Source organism: Myxine glutinosa, chromosome 1 (assembly GCF_964187855.1).
Source record: "Myxine glutinosa chromosome 1, kmMyxGlut1.1, whole genome shotgun sequence".
Classification (NCBI taxonomy): Eukaryota; Metazoa; Chordata; class Myxini; order Myxiniformes; family Myxinidae; genus Myxine; species Myxine glutinosa.
Window position 1 is genome coordinate 396,445,242 of NC_136261.1, and position 18,001 is coordinate 396,463,242.

Consider the following 18,001-nt stretch of genomic DNA (forward strand, 5'->3'; position numbering starts at 1 on the left):
TTAAAATGGAGTAATCACGTGACAGCTTTATTTCCTCGAGATGGATCATTCCCTTTGCGCTGTGTCCCCACCACTCACAAGGTGATGGGTTTTGTGGGCAAAGTGAGACCTACCCTCGGTCTCATCTCGAAACATTGTGGACCTCGATCGGCCTCGCGTTATCTCTCATCTCCCGTGATCTCGGGTTGCACTGATTGCATGACGTCATTGAATTTGGGTGCCCTGGGCACGTGACCATGATGCAGGTGCGTTAATCCGCCATTGGGGACAGAGCAACGAATCCAAAGATCACTCGCACGTGGTTAATTCCTAACCCGGAAGCAGTCCCTGCTTCTTCTTTTATCTTTGTTTTCTTTCGCACTAATGTGGCGGCGACATACAAATTGCTGACGTCATAAACAATCTTCTTTCAAACAGGAAGAGAACGATGTGCATAAACAAGAAGTATTCAATGACGAGAAGAACTTCCGGGTGAGCCTCTTACAAGCCTCGTGCTGCAACGGACAAAGGTTCACGCGATTGGGTCGAATTTTAAGAGGTTTGTTCGGAGATTCTCATTTTATTATTAAAACTGAGAAAGATCTGTAAAACGTTCATTTAAAGATAAAATAATTCTCTGTTCGTTGATGAAGGGAATGAAGATAAGTTGAACGAGTTTTTATTTAATGTATGTTGAGGTATTTGGTTGTTCTTTTGATGAGGTGTTTTTCACTCGTTTTGTTTTATTCACTGCATTGGTTTATATGACGTCATCACTAAACTTCATGCAACGATGGTTAAACCTCTTTCTTCATTTTAACTACAAACCAGGCAGGAAGTTTTTGTAATTAACTTGTTTGTCCAGTGTGGCCTCAAAACGAATAGGTGTTATAAAGGTAGTAGATGGATGAGGTGTCTATGTAGCGTTGGTACGGAAAAAATGTCGCTCCCATCTGCTGCATCCAAAACTAAAGTTGTAGAATCTTCTCTCAAAAGTCGTTTAGGCTCCATATTAGAACCTACCTGGTCTGTTCATTGTCGAGGCAGGTATCTCTTTTCATAATTCCAGATCATGGCAAACGCAAAAAATAGGACTGTGGTTCCTGAAGCTCACCTGGATCAGGAGGAACAGTCACTCGAACCCCTCGCAAACCCCCTCAGACCCTGATTTTTATTTTATATGCCGTGAGCAAACTTTGTCCATCACAGGTGATGAAGGTTGTCGTCTAGTTTCGTCGTAATTGTTTGTGTAGTTTTGGAGAAGAGAGCAAATCGTAGTTAAAATCGAAAAGAGTCAAACCCCTCCCCTCTCCTCCCTCCTCCCCTTTCCCCCTGCCTCACCCTTCCTTTCCCCCCGTGTCTCATAAATAAAGAAGATACAAGCACACCTGACGCTCGGCCTCGCCTTTAAACTTTGGCACGCTCACTTGGCTGTACTGTCGAAATAAACGTCGAAAAGGCAAAATTGTAATGTACACACACACACACACACACACACACACACACACACACACACACACACACACACACACACACACACACACACACACACACACACACGCTGAGCCAGTCGGACAAGTGAAGGTTGTGGAAGATAGAAACAAAGTACGAGTCACCTGCTCTCAGGATGCAAAAAACGATTATCAAAACAACTTTACACACAAAGGCACAACAAGTATGCAAAGTGATTTGTTTGATCTGCAAAATCTACAAAATATCTGCAAAAATGTAAACATCCCAGTTCCAGAAAACTCATGAAACCATGAACCAAGCGCAATCATTGAAAATGAGGATGTCATGATCACGTACGACCTGATGATTCCATCGAGCATGAACATAGAAAACAAAGCATTGCATCTGGACATTGCACTCAGGAACAAAAAGAAAAAGACAGCATCGATGATTGAGGTATCAGTACCCAGCGATTTTGGGCAAAGCAACGCAGAAATCAAGAAAATGACCAAATACCAGGATCTCAAAAATGAGGTCAAGATACCCTGGAAGCTGAATAGCATCAGAATTGAATGTGGCCCCGTTCCACCTACTGATACCCGCAAATGGAGCTAACCAACGACACGCACACCCTCACATACACTGTCTCTGCCGCGCCAGTCTATGTCTGTGGCTGTCTCCACCATGCTGGTTTGTGTCTGTCTGACTGTGTCACCCCAGTTTATGTCTATGTCTGTCTCAGCTGCGCCAGTCTGTCTGTGTCTGTCTCTGCCGCACCGGTCTGAATCTGTGTCCGACTTTTATGTGATTAACATACGCATTGTATCCTTGGCAGGTCATCGGTTGAATGGACAACTTTTTGGAAAGGCTCAAGTCACAAGGCCTGAGAGCAGAAACAGGCCAATTTCAGGATGATGGATTAATTCCCAAGTCTGGTATGTGACTGACATGTGTTTTTAATTCCAACACAGCATGTCAAGAAGGAACCTTCTTGATTTATTTTTATATTTTTACCTCTGCCACCAAAGGTGGATGGAGCTTAAGTTTTCACCCCTGTCTCTTTGTCTATGAGCGGGATATCTCAATACATTGTGGATGGATTCTGATGAAACTTCGTGGACAGGTTGCGTGTGTGACGAGAACGTGTTGGTTAGATTTTGGGAAAGATCCGGATGCGGATCCTATAAAATTTGCCCGTCTGCAGTGCAGCAGGTGACTGGGTTTTGCAATTGTGTGTGTCAAGATTCTGAGACGTAAAATATTAAACAATATTAAATCCTTTCGTAAAAAACAATACGAATCGTAAAAATATTATTCATGAGATCTTCATATAAATACAGTACAATATAAGAATTAAATATAGGACAAATCAATGTTGCGAGGAATCAGTGGTTGCTGGGATACGGCAGCATGCAAAAAACCGTTATAGGTGACAGTTTGAACATTTGAAATACAGTTTGATCCAGAGGTAGGTGGTGTGGTCATGCTGGCTGGTAGATACGGTTTATTTAAGGTAAGAGGTGCATGATTTAATGTATGATCATATGATGGAGTGTGTAAGCAAAGTTATAAATATATGATAATACATTAAAATTATCATATCATGGAGTGTGTCAGGAAAGTTATAAATTTATGATAATACATAAAATCCTATTGCGAGTAAAGTTGGAATAAATTATGTTGCATTGATGAGGACTGACTGCCTGGACGCAACTGAGGTTGTGGATCTGCTGATGTACCATCTATTGATGTGGATCCATGATCGAGGTTGTGGATCCGCCATTTGGAGAGGTCCTGGGCTGAAAGGATAGAAACCTTGAGGAAGAATGGTGCCCAGCTGATGGTCCGTGCAGTCGGGAAACAAGCCAATTGCTTTCAGGTACAGGCTCTTTCTTTCTGGAGAGGAACTATCTTTTGAGGTTTAAAATTTAAATAAAGTTGAATGTGGGATGTTCTGAAATTAATATCATTTTCAGAAATCCTTTAAATTATTTATATTTAAGTTTCAGAACAACCAATACTGTACAATTAATTAAATGCATTTTAAAATAAAAATTAAAAAAGAGAAATAAGAATTGAAAATCATAAGTGATAGAATTGTGAGAAACAAAAATAAAAAAATAGTGTGTGTGTGTGTGTGTGTGTGTGTGTGTGTGTGTGTGTGTGTGTGTTTGTGTGTGTGTGTGTGTATGTATATACCTATGTGTGGATGTATATATGTATTTGTGGATGCATATATGTACTTGTGGATGTATATATGTATGTGTGGATGTATATATGTATGTGTATGTGTGTCTGTGAATAAGAGAGAGAGACAGAATTGTGAGGAACAGAAATGAAAAAACGAGATGTGTGTGTCTCTATCTTGTTGCGTTTTATTTATATTTTTTTGGATACAGAATCGAAGCCCAAGTAAGAGCAAACACATTGAACATGAAAACATGTGCAAACACATAAAATATACAAAGAAGGGAGCGGGGGACAAGAGGGGGATAGAGAGGGAAGCACACAAGCACAACAACAGTGGAGAACAGGGACATCGGTAGATCCATGGGAGGGGGAGGGCTGAGGGAGGAAGGAGGGGTACATGGCATAAAGCAAATGAACACCACTAGGAATTTCAAGAAAGAAGTTGGGGATTGAAAGAGGTGGATTTGGGGTGAAATTAGCAGGGGTAGAAAAGATCAAGGTTTTGGATGGGGGAAGACAAGCGATGGTGGTGAACAACTGTTTTAAAGACTTGGAGGGAGGAGAGTGATTGAAGAAAGTGTGGGAGTTTATAACAGAGGCAGGAGAAAAGAGGAATGAAAGAGTGAAGGTGAGCAGAGAGTCTTGATTTTGGCAGTTTCACCAGAAGAGGGTTGCTGGCAGATCTTGTGCGTCCTGCACGAATATTTTGGGGACAGAGCACAGACAGAGCAGGGGGGGGGGGGGAAGGCCGGAGAGGAGTCGGCAGAAGACAGAAAGACCACCAACCTGCCTGCGGTGACAGAGAGAAAGGCCCTCAGGTCAGCTTTATTGCAGGGGACACCAATGATTCTGAATGCTTTGGTTTCGACCGTGTGAAGCCGAGCTTGGAGTGAGGCAGGAGCACCAGCCCAGAGGGGAGAGCAGTATTCCATTGAGCTGTGGATGAAAGCTTTCTATGTGGTGAGGGGCTCAGAAGTACCCAGTAAGGACTTTGCATGATGTGGGATGCCCAGACGGTGATTGAATTTGGAGGGCAGCTTGGAAATGTGGTTTTCCCAGGAATGATCATGGCAGATAGTTAGACCCAAAAGCTTGTGTGACAGAACTCCTTCAAGAGGATTGTTCAGAAAGTAGATGGGAGGGTTGTCCAGACGGTCTTTTCGGAGAGACAAAGTGAGAGTGTGAGATTTGTCAGGATTGAAAGACATGTTCCACTTGTTTGACCAGTTTGTGATGTTGTCCAAGTCTTCAAAGAGTGAAGAGGCTGCTGCCTGCCGATTTGAGGGTTGAGCTATGGAGCGGCAGAGAGTGGGGTATACTAATGGGCGATGAGAGAATTCCCTTCAGGGCCACATGCTGGATGTGACTGGAAAGGAAGTCTGCAAGCCATGCGTGGAGGTTTCCAAGGATACTTTAAGGGGAGAGTTTGGTGAGCAGGGCGCGGTGCCCAAACGTATCGAAGGATGTGATATGTCAAGGGATACAGATCTGATTTCCTGTTTGGCATTGAGGACCTCCATCCATTGTTGAGACAGCAGAAGTGGCATTCCGAGAGGAGAATGACCTGGTCTGAATCCAAGTTGATGATCTGAGATCAAGACGGTTGAGAAGAGGAATGATTTGATGTCAGAAGCGATGATGGATTCCATGACCTTGCTGATTATTGGGAGCAGGCTGATTGGTCTGTAGTTGCAAGGATCTGTTTTTGCACCTTTTTTGTGTAAAGCGGTAATGTTGGCTGATTTCCAAGCAGATGGCAGATGGCAGATGATCTTGAGCAAAAGAAAGGGTGAAGAGAACAGAGAGAGGGTGAGATAAAGCGGCAAAGCAGGATTTTGGGACCCGTGGGCTGATGCCATCTGGTCCAGTTGCAGAATCAGAGTCGAGGTTTGACAGAAACTTCAAAGCCTTGTCAGGAGAGAAGGATACCGAATCCAGGAGCAGCTGGGTCTGATTGTTGGTACAGAGAGTACAGAGACAGAGAGAGATGGGTTTGAGACACAAGATTTTGAGGCAAACACAGAGTTGAGGCATTCGGCTTTGTAAAGTTTTTTTTTTTTTCTTTACTTTCTAATAAGCGAATTTTCGGTTTGTGGGGGTGGAGTATGAAATATCATCGCATTGATATGATAGTATCAGTGTAGCATGGATCGTGGATGCTTCGGTAACTTCTCAATGTATTTAAGCAGGGAAACTGGAGGTTAAGATTGCTTATGTGTCTTCAACGGGGGGGGGGGGGGGGTGGGGGGGGGGGGTTGGCAAATAAACCCCGCATCACAGGGATCGTAACCAACTGGCCACACTTCAAGCCGAGTCATTGGTCGAGAAGACATGGAGTGTTTCGAGAGAGTTCGGCCGTTGGTCAGCATGGGATCAGGGTGACATCAGAGTGAGAAGGTTCGGAAAGGAAGAAGAAGAGTTTTGTGAGCTCTCTCTCGGTCTGACTTTTGTCCATTGGGGTCGCGTTTTGGTCTCGTGTGTGACTATGAGGAGACTTTTGGGAGCTTTTGTGGAACTTTTGTGATCGTGAAGAGGAGCAATAAGGTGGCGATTTGCAGGGCTCTTGGCGCTTCAGATGGAGAGAGAGAGAGCAAAAAGAGGGCTGTCTTCACAGCTCACTCGACGGCTCTATGCACGTCGCCATCATCAGCTCGGCGCAATATTGGGCGCTCAGGTGCGGGAAGCGTTGGACTTGGCCACCCTGTCCTGCCAACTTCATTCAATGGTCTCGTTGAACAAGCTGAGTGCAGGCCGACTAAAATAAACCATTTATTTTATTTTATTTTTGACGTTCTATGTTTTTGTGTCTGTGTGGAGGGCTTGAAATCTGAAATCTTCTAATTTCAAGTCAATCGGATGAAAATCTTGCTTTTGGCTTTTGGTGAAGTTTCGTGAAGATCGGTTGAAAATTGCGACCTGCAGGCGTCTGACATACAAACAGAATAACGCACAAGACCAAGCAATATGCAGTCATGCGTCGCTTAACGCCCTTGATACGTTCTTGGAAACGTGTCGTTAACCGACTTGGATGTTGTCCGAACATCACATTGTGAACTTTGTATTTATACTTTCGTGTAGGTGGAATATTGCACTTATTGCAGTGTACTTGCACTGTACAATATTGACTAAATTCACGAGATAACATACACAACTAATGAAACACAGAGGTTAAGAAGGCTAATAAAATAACATAATGTCTACATTAGCTAATATATTGTCATAAAAAAAATACAGGTATAATATACATGCAGTAAAACAGGTACAGTACTGTATAGTAAAGTAAAATTAAACAGTACACTGTTCACTGCTTGAGAGGTAGATGTTCACTGATTGAGAGGTCATTATCGTCGTGATCGTGGAGTGCGACATGCCGAAATCACGTGCGATAGCATTCACAGATTTGCCGCCCTCACGTTGTCTTATTATTTTCTGCTTCTCCTCCAAATCAATGCTTTTGCGTTGTTTCTTGCTGCTGCTGCCACGAGGCCTGGTTGCGCTGTGTTTGGGACACATGATTAACTTTAGGGTGGATTGATTTCAATAAAATCAAATGAAAAGACAATGGAATAACGCTCACGATATGCGGGGGTAATCGAGACTGGATGCTGATGATGTTGTGGCTCTACCGACGAGGCAAACCCAAGCATACACTGTTTTACGGTTTGTAAACTTTTTATTTCATAAGTAAGGAAATCAAATTAAAAGTACTGGACATGACAATACCCCAAAAACATAAACCAGTAAAATAGGCATTTTTTATATCTATCAAAACATATTGTCGTGCGACTCCGGTTAACACCGGAAGGTCGCGGATGGACCGAAACGGATTTAATGGAGGCGATAACCGAACACGGATTCGGCTATATGTCACGCGGGAGGAAGGAGGAAAATGGAAGCTGCGCAAGTGCTTAACTGCGGACACTCCGGTCCTGTGGAGGCAATTAACTCAAGCGGTCACAGGTTTAACAGGGGATGGAAAATAATGCAAGGGTTTATTAAAGTAAAAAGGCAAGGACAGGAAAACGGGATATTAACGAATAAGAAGTCTAAATTGGGACGTCCCCACACGACAGATATCAGAAACGAGACACAGGAATATGAATTAAAGGAAAAGAACATGTTGTGTAAAATGTAATGGGGATTGGCCTTATCTGTCCCTCGTCTTGTCTTGGTATCATCCACCACGCGGCTCCAAACTCCGCTCATGCTCATGCGCCACCAGGCCTTGCTCCAAATTCCAAAGCACCCACGAGATCCCACAGCAGGAAAAGCACCGTGCGTCCAACGCAGGCTGGTGGCTCCAAGCGAGGTCGATCTTCACACACGATCGGCCTGCCATGTCCCAGTCAGCTCTCCTGAAGCAAACGTGCAAGAAGCAAGCGAACTCCACTCGGGCTATGATTCAACTCAACTCGGGCTGCGCAAGATGAAGAAGAGAGGGGGTGAAATGGTGTTCGGCGCTCCCTTAAATAACCTTTTCGGTGACGTCAGCCTTGGCGAGCTACCAACCAGAGACTTCCACCGAACCTTCCAGCTTCGCGCCTCTCACACTCATTGGCTGGAGGTTCGTGCCCAGCATGCTGACCAATCACAGGACTGTAGCTTGGTGATAGCACGTAGTGTGTAGCGTGGTGATAGCTCGTCGGTGCAGCTGGTGATAGCACGTGGCACTCGATGTGGTTAGGCCTGTCGGAGGTGTAATTGGCAGCGGCCTTCATCGGCGGTGCCCCGGCCTGGTTTCCTTGCCTGTTCGTCTTTCAAAGTCACTGTCAGGGAAGGGAGTCATTTAATGTTGCACTCACGAGATCCTAACTAAGTGTCCACAGGTGTGCATTGCCATATGGGACAACGGTTTGGCTGACCAGGTGAGACATACAGGGGCTTTATTCTTTAATCTCTATGCTATCTATCACTCGAACATCCTGGTATGCTCACAGGTATACTCTTAACCGACAAAACGCCTACACATGAAACTTATTACAAGGTAGATTCCTCACCGCGACAGACGAAGCACATTACCTATTCAGATCGAGCTGGCTCTACATATCACAACCCCACCCGACATAATATTATGGATATACAGTATAGTGACTGGACTGTATCATCATACGCCTGGCAGCACAATCTATTTTGTTTAAGAACACGTGATGCATGCGTGAGTGCGCCCACTCTCAGGCCACTTGTGTCCGCTATGTCCCGTTGTCTGAACAGGGTTTTTTTATCCCCCTTATTTTCTTATTATATTTATGGGCCTTGGACGTTGTTCAGATGGCCGTAAAGTGACGCATTACTGCACTTGAAAAAATCTTCAATTTCCACAAGTAACAAACAGACACATAAAATGTATAATAAAAAGGGTGGGAGACAATACGGGGAGAGGGAGGGAAGGAAACAAGCACAACAACATGAGAGAGCAGGGACATCGGTCGATCTGTGGAAGGGGAAAATGCAGAGTTGATATTGAGGCAAACGCAGAGTTGAGGCATTTGGCTTTTTCACGTGCAGTGTCGGGTGCATAGCCATTTGAGGTAAGGGAGGGGATGGAAGGGTAACAGACCGCTAATTTCGGTCCCCTTGTGTTTTATACTTCTCCCCCCCCCCCCCTCCCTCTTCCCACGCCTTCTGCCCCCAAGCCCTCTCCCTCCCACACTTCTCCCTGCTCTCAAATGTTGTGGTTGTGTGCTTCCCCTTCTCTCCCCATCTTGTCTTCCGCTCCCTCTTTTTGTATATTTTGTTTGTCTGGTTGATTTGTTTGTGAAATAAATGTTAGCTCTTCCACGAGCCTCGATTCAGTATAAAATAAAAAATAAAAAAAAACAGAAACAGATTTGACCAGATGCCGCCAGGACTTCGAGGAGGGAGACAGCTTTGAGAGTTCAGTATTGAGGGTACAACACAACAACAACAGGCATTTTAAGGCCATTTTCCTGGGGCCTTGCCCGCATTGATTATTATTATTGATAAGATTGATTATTGTAGATTGTAGATTGATTGAATTGTAGATTGATTGGAGATTGATTGTAGAATGGTAGAGGCATTGTATTATTGAGGGTAGAGGCATTGAGGGAGAGGGGAATTGTAGTATTGAGGGTGGAGAGATATTATTTCCTGGCTCTCCTAAGGGTAGACTGTTTAGCAGTACTTGGACATGTTAAATAGGGTGGTGTATAAGGGTGATGTAAAATACATTTTCAATGGCGCTTAACATCTGGAATTTATCTTTTTAACAATCTTTAACTTCATTATTATATTTAAATTGAAGTACAGTCAACCCTCGTTAATCCCGTCCACTTTGTTCCCAGCACCCAATGTCGGATTAGCGAGATTGTCGGATAAACTATTTTGAGCCCAATCCCCCAAACGTTCAATTAGCGTCTCCATGGAAATGGTAATTGACAATGTTGGCAAGCGTGCCAGTATCCGTTGGCATGTTCGGCCGATTATGATCAGTAGCTCACAGAAATTGGCTGTATTGCAATACACTCAGTTTCTGTAGGCCACTGGGTGTATAGTGCAACGATTGTTGGAATTGAAAATATGGAACGTAAGATGATTAAATAACTTGTAATCTTTTTATTTACACACACCTGGTTGCAGCTGAAAGAACAGACCAGTCTTGTTCATATTGTAGACGTCCTTCAGATCGTCCTTTGAAAGGATTCATCTCAGGTCCTGTTTCCGCTTGTCAACATCGTTTGTGTTCGCACTCGCAGACTCGTCGTGTATGATGTGTTTCGATATGCCGCAGCGTTTCTTGAACCGATCTAACCATCCAGTCGAATAGCAAAAATCCTCAACGCCAAACTGTTCACCAAACTTCTTCGCCTTCTCTATGATCATTTCTCCGTTGACTTGTTGGTATCTTGATCGAACGTCATTAAACCACATACAGTCACGTGAAAAAGTAAGTACACCCCGTGTAAAGTTTTGACTTTTTCAACATATTTCAACATGCAGATATTTGAACTTCATTTCAACAATATTTATAGATAAAAGTGACATCATATAACAAACATCATGAAACATTTACATTTTGTCGTCCATTGTATGATTTAAATAAACAAAAATGCAAATTTTGCATGTGGAAAAAGTAAGTACACCCTTGGCTCAAATAGGTAGTATTGCCCCCTTTGGCAGAAACAACCTCAAGTAGGCGTTTCTTATAACTGTCTACCAGTCTCTGACATCGACTGGGAGAAATTTTTGCCCACTCCTCCATGCAGAATTCTTTCAGCTGTGCGATGTTTGAGGGCTTTCTTGCATGCACAGCTCGCTTCAAATCCCCCCACAACATCTCGATGGGATGAAGATCCGGGCTTTGACTTGGCCATTCCAGAACCCTCCATTTCCTTCTTTTCAGCCATTCCTTGGTGGATTTACTGGTATATTTAGGTTCATTGTTATGTTGCAAGGTCCACCTTCGGTTGAGCTTCAACTTTCCGACAGATGGCCTCACATTATCCTCAAGCACCTTCTGGTACAATGAAGAATTCATCGTGGATTATATGATGGTGAGCTGCCCAGGCCCTGATGCATCAAAGCTGCCCCAAACCATAATATTTCCACCATCATGCTTTACAGTTGGTATCAAGTTCTTGTGGTCAAATGCTGTCTTTGGTTTCCGCCAAACATGTCTTCTGGTACTGTGGCCAAATAGCTCTACCTTTGACTCATCTGTCCAGAGCACATTGCTCCAGAAGTGCTGGTCTTTGCCTCAGTGTTCATTGGCAAACTTTAATCTTCCCCTGATGTTCTTCCTGGACAGCAAAGGTTTCCTCCTGGCACACCTGCCATGCAGATCAAATTTGTGCAGCCTCTTTCTTATGGTAGACTCGTGCACTTTGACATCAACAGTGGCAAGAGCTACCTGTAGGTCCCGTGATGACATTCTGCGTTTCTTAGAGACTTCTTTCAGCATCTTGCGGTCTGCTCTCGGGCTGAACTCGCTGGGGCGGCCTGGCCTGAACAAGTTGGCAGTTGTTTGGAATCTTCTCCACTTGTAGATGATCTTCCGGACAGTCGAATGATTTATTTCATATTGTTTGGAGATCTTTTTAAATCCCTTCCCAGCATCTATAACCTTCTTTCTGAAGGCCTCAGAGAGCTCTTTTGATCTCGGCATGGTGACGCCGCACACTTCAACAACGAAAAGCAAACCAAACTAAATGTCTGAGGTTGAAATAAGACAGGTTCCTCCAAGATCCTCTCCAACGATGTTCTAATCATTTGCACCTGAGCTGGTGCACCTGATTCTAATTTTAGGTATTTGAAGTAGTGATAACTGTGGGGGTGCACTTACTTTTTCCACATGCAAAATTTGCATTTATGTTTATTTAAATTATACAATGGACTACAAAATGTAAATGTTTCATGATATTTGTTTTATTATATCACCTTTATCTGTCAATATTGTTGAAATGAAGATCAAATAGCTGTATGTTGAAATATGTTGAAAAAGTCAAAACTTTACATGGGGTGCACTTACTTTTTCACGTGACTAAGGAGGGCAGCTTCCAACTCTGCGCTCTTTGCACGCTCTGCTCCTTGTCGACTGATTTGTGGACTCTGACAGAGACAGCCACTTGTCTTTCTGTTTCAGGATGTTGGAGGCACGTGACCTTCCAGTGGTGATTCCCCAATCCAACGAAAAGTGGCGTCGGACGTCTTCCTGTGTGGCCTTTGGATGGTCTTTCTTGTACAAGCAGACTTCCTTCTTCCTTCCTGCAGTGATTTCAAGTCTGGCTCTCTTTGTTGGCGGTCGTGACGTCTTGTCTGTTTGCAAAGTTGGAATGATGAAGGGGCAGAATTCCCTCCCTTTTATAAACAAGAATGGAGAAACGAACTCGTCTCCACTGCCCGTTAGATGGTTTCACGTTGCTCATTAATTGCCGAAGAACAGCGATTGCTCCACTGTATCATTGGGACCCAGATTATTTGCATATGTTAACTACTAGTGGCCTTGATCAGTTGCACTGTTCCCACTGCAATTCCTGACGGACCTTTGATCATAAACTTGACAAAAACGGTGTTTTTTGATCAAAAGATGACATTTTATTTTGGATAGGAGTCCATCTCAGACCAGATGTTAATTCCTGACCGTCTCCATGAATCCATTATTCCGAACCACTGCATGTGTTAACATGCCTACCCACCTCCCCACCGGCGAATTGCTGATTAGGCAATCAGGTCATGGTGCCTGGTGAAGGCAAATTGACGGTGGTGTTTGTTGGATTATCGAGACCATTTTACATGTGTTTTGATGGTTTTGTAATGCATTTCCCCTGTCGGAGTCAGATAGTGCGATTTCCAGACTAGAGGGATAAAATGAATGGCGGGATTCTCTTCATTGGATGTTTTGCTAGGATAGCGAGATTTCCGGATTAAACGGGGTCGGACAAACAAGGGCTGAGTGTATACATTCCATGGCGTAAGGTGTTCTCTGGACTCTCGAGATTGTTCTCGATTTCATTTCCCTGCAAAAGACGGATGCTGATTTGTACACAGGTGATGTCTATCATGTAAATGTGGAAGGCAGACAACACAACAATGATTCATCCTTCACAGAAGATTCAAAATGTGCTTCTGCAAAGGAAGGTTCAGATGATATTCACATGACAAACGGAAGTACTTCCTGTTTTGAAACTGGTGAGTGGAAACATAAAAAAAATAACAAAAAATCTTTTGTGTTGAGAAAACACAAAATGTTTGGAAATGTGCTAAATATTTTACATTTTGATTTTGACAAAAAAATAAAATGTTGTGTTCTTTGTTTCTGCAGAACAATCCAGAAGTCATGTGGGACAAATAAGGTCCAGTCGCAGCTTGACAGTGAGGAAGAAGCCTTTTTTGAAGAAACAATCACAAAATCAAGACTCACTTTCTATGAAATGCAAGTGCATGTCAGGGCCTCGCAACACCAAGATTAATGTAAAATTAAATGAACACAAAAAGGTTGCAGAAAGGCAAAAACGTTATAAGTGTAATGTGTGCAAAATGCATTTTGCTTCAACAAGTGACCTCAAAATACACATGAACATTCACACTGGAAAACACCCCCACAAGTGCTCGATATGTGACAAAGGTTTCTTGATAAAAAGCGCTTTGAAATTACATATGAGGATCCATACAGGAGAGCGTCCTCTCAAATGCTCGATATGCGATAAAGATTTCCCTCATCGCAGCAGTTTGAAATTACATATGAGGATCCATACAGGAGAGCGTCCTCACAAATGCTCGATATGTGATAAAAGTTTCTCTCAAAACAGAAATTTGAAATTACATACGAGGATCCATACAGGAGAGAGACCTCATAAATGCTCGATATGTGATAAAGATTTCCCTCATCGCAGCAGTTTGAAATTACATATGAGGATCCATACAGGAGAGCGTCCTCACAAATGCTCGATATGTGATAAAAGTTTCGCTCAAAACAGAAATTTGAAATTACATATGAGGATCCATACAGGAGAGCGACCGCACAAATGCTCGATATGCGATAAAGATTTCTCTCATCGCAGCAGTTTGAAATTACATATGAGGATCCATACAGGAGAGCCTCCTCAGAAATGCTCGATATGCGATAAAGATTTCTCTCATCGCAGCAGTTTGAAATTACATATGAGGATCCATACAGGAGAGCGTCCTTACAAATGCTCGATATGTGATAAAGGTTTCTCTCGAAAAGACAGTTTGAAATTACATATGAGGATCCATACAGGAGAGCGTCCTCTCAAATGCTCGATATGCGATAAAGATTTCCTTCATCGCAGCAGTTTGAAATTACATATGAGGATCCATACAGGAGAGCGTCCTCACAAATGCTCGATATGTGATAAAGGTTTCTCTCAAAACAGAAATTTGAAATTACATATGAGGATCCATACAGGAGAGCGACCACACAAATGCTCGATATGCGATAAAGATTTCTCTCAGCACAGCAGTTTGAAATTACATATGAGGATCCATACAGGAGAGCGTCCTCACAAATGCTCGATATGTGATAAAGGTTTCTGTCGACAAGACCATTTGAAATTACATATGAGGATCCATACAGGAGAGCGTCCTCACAAATGCTCGATATGTGATAAAGGTTTCTCTCGAAAAGGCAGTTTTAATTTACATATGAGGATCCATACAGGAGAGCGTCCTCTCAAATGCTCGATATGCGATAAAGATTTCCCTCATCGCAGCAGTTTGAAATTACATATGAGGATCCATACAGGAGAGCGTCCTCACAAATGCTCGATATGTGATAAAGATTTCTCTCAAAACAGAAATTTGAAATTACATATGAGGATCCATACAGGAGAGCGACTTCACAAATGCTCGATATGCGATAAAGATTTCTCTCATCACAGCAGTTTGAAATTACATATGAGGATCCATACAGGAGAGTGTCCTCACAAATGCTCGATATGTGATAAAGGTTTCTGTCGACAAGGCCATTTGAAATTACATATGAGGATCCATACAGGAGAGCGTCCTCACAAATGCTCGATATGTGATAAAGGTTTCTGTCGACAAGGCCATTTGAAATTACATATGAGGATCCATACAGGAGAGCGTCCTCACAAATGTTCGATATGTGATAAAGGTTTCTCTGAAAACAGAAATTTTAAATTACATATGAGGATCCATACAGGAGAGCGTCCTCACAAATGCTCGATATGTGATAAAGGTTTCTGTCGAAAAGATGAATTCAAATTACATATGATGATCCATACAGGAGAGAGTCCTCACAAATGCTCGATATGTGATAAAGGCTTCTCTCGACAAGACAATTTGAAATTGCATATGAGGATTCATACAGGAGAGCGACCTCACAAATGCTCGATATGTGATAAATGCTTCTCTCGAAAAGATGAATTCAAATTACATATGATGATCCATACAGGAGAGCGTCCTCACAAATGCTCGATATGTGATAAAGGTTTCTCTCAAAACAGAAATTTGAAATTACATATGATGATCCATACAGGAGAGCGTCTTCACAAATGCTCGATATGTGATAAAGGTTTCTCTCAAAACAGAAATTTTAAATTACATATGAGGATCCATACAGGAGAGCGTCCTCATCAATGCTCAATATGTGATAAAGGTTTTTCTCAAAAAGGCAATTTGAAATTACATATGAGGATCCATACAGGATAGCATTCCCACAAATGCTCGATATGTGATAAAGGTTTCTCTCAAAAAGGCAGTTTTAAATTACATATGAGGATCCATACAGGAGAGCGACCTCATCAATGCTCAATATGTGATAAAGATTTCTCTCAAAACAGAAATTTGAAATTACATATGAGGATCCATACAGGAGAGCGACCTCATCAATGCTCAATATGTGATAAAGATTTCTCTCAAAACAGAATTTTGAAATTACATATGAGGATCCATACAGGAGAGCGACTTCACAAATGCTCGATATGTGATAAAGATTTCCCTCATCGCAGCAGTTTGAAATTACATATGACGATCCATACAGGACAGCATTCTCATAAATGCTTGATATGTGATAAAGGTTTCTTGATAAAAAGCGCTTTGAAATTACATTTGATGATCCATACAGGAGAGCGTCCTCACAAATGCTCGATATGTGACAAAGGTTTTTCTCAAAAAGGCAATTTGAAATTACATATGATGATCCATACAGGAGAGCTGAAAAATTGAAATGCCAGGACATGAAAAATGAGGTTAAGAGGATTTCGAAATTGAAGAAACTTGAAATTGTACCTGTGATTGTCGGACAAACAGGGAATCCGGATGATCAAGAAACCCACAACTGAAAACTTAGAAAGGAAAAGTCTGCCTTGTGAGTGATCCTCAGCAGTAGGCAAGGTATTCAGTGAAACAGTAAGGAGAAAGTTGTCGTGAAAGCATACAGCCTTTTGGGCAAATACATTGTCAGCACAACTCCTCAGAGTACCATCTGTAACCCCTGACAACCAGCCAGCACCCCGAACCCCTTGATCAAAGCCATATGGCTGTCTATCACCAGAATGTCCACACCAATGACTGCAAATTGGAGTCAGGAGGCAAGAAGAATCTCAAAATTCAAACCCCATCTGTGTCCCCAAACTTAGTTTGTTGAAAATTACAGCTTTTTAAAAATGTAAGTTTTTTTAATTTGGTTCTCCATATTGTTACGGATTCGTCACTTCCATTGTTGTGGTTCTCATCCACTGTAAACATTTTTGTTTCCATGTACTATTATTGTTATCGTTTAAATGAAATATATATTACTATTTTCAAAAGGTAAAAAAAGTTAATGTTTGAAATGAAACCGGAACCAGACGACGACGAGAAGGAAGAAGAGGAAGAAGGCGGAGCGAGTGAGGTCGGACAAGAAGCCGAGCTGCTTCGAGGTTTTGGGCGGACGTTGGCGAACGGGGGTCGCGAGTGAAGTTTGGGTTTCCGGGGAGGGGGATTCCTGCGACAGAGTTGTTATCGCTGTGACTGATCACACCTGCGTGTCAGGTTTTGCTGTTGATTCCGAAGAGAATAATATACACCGTTACGTCTCGAATACACCGTTACGTCTCGAGAACAGGCCGTTGGCCATTTTACCTCGCGCAGGATTTGCGCCTTGTTCTGGGCTCTTCACCTCGCTTCAACCATTTTCACTGCATCCAGAAGTTAATCTGGTGTGTGCGTGTTACGTGGATTTTGGAATGGGAATTTGCGGCTCGCCAATTGGGAGCCGTTAAACGTCCATACCCGAAGGTGATTTTCCCAGTCGCCTTGAGGGCACCTTCGCCCATCTTTGACAGCGACTGTCACTGTCAACCGATCGGGATTCTGGTCTCGATTCGACATCGTTCTGGCGATCACTGGAGTTGATTAACTTTGGCTTGAAGACAGGGACAGAGACATTGGGGATGTTCTTGGTGCTCACTTGGAGCACAGTGAGTTATTGTACGAAACTGATGGTACCATCATAGGAAGGATATATTTGTTGTACAATTGATTGCTATTGTTTTTTGTACTGTTATTCTTGTGTGATCTTCATTCAATATTTGTTGTTGGTAACAATTGGTGTGGTTTCACCATTGATCTAAGACATACAGAATAACACATCTTTCTGCTGTGACTCTTCTCGGGGCTCGGAGGTACACCGTGACCGGGGTTTGGGGAGGAGCACGTTACAATATTCTCAAAAAAGATAATTGTTTGAAAATTTTATGCCAAAAACTCAAATGGTAACAGAACTTAATCTCTGAATCTGATCTTGGGTCTCATCGTGCGTCTTTCAGGGTCTTCCTCAGGTTGCCAGTTTGTCATTATTGTCTCTGTCCTTGCCTTGTGTCCAGTAAGTTCCATTTGAGTTTTTTGATTGTGACCAGTGTTGAGGAATTTTGATTTCTTTCTGTTTTGTTGTTTTTCT

At 42.7% G+C, this 18,001-nt stretch overlaps 2 protein-coding genes across 3 annotated transcripts in view; both read left to right on the forward strand.

Annotated features, from left to right (window-relative positions):
• LOC137416712 (uncharacterized) overlaps window positions 1-18,001 on the forward strand; it is a 418,237-nt gene that overhangs the window by 312,488 nt on the left and 87,748 nt on the right. The gene's annotated exons all lie outside the window — the stretch shown is intronic.
• On the forward strand, window positions 474-17,461 carry LOC137416700 (uncharacterized). Its single transcript, XM_078771119.1, has 5 exons — window positions 474-538; window positions 2,267-2,366; window positions 13,126-13,266; window positions 13,400-15,373; window positions 17,388-17,461. Exons 2-5 carry the CDS (start codon window positions 2,279-2,281, stop codon window positions 17,459-17,461), a joined length of 2,277 nt encoding a protein of 758 aa, XP_078627245.1. The 5' UTR covers window positions 474-538; window positions 2,267-2,278.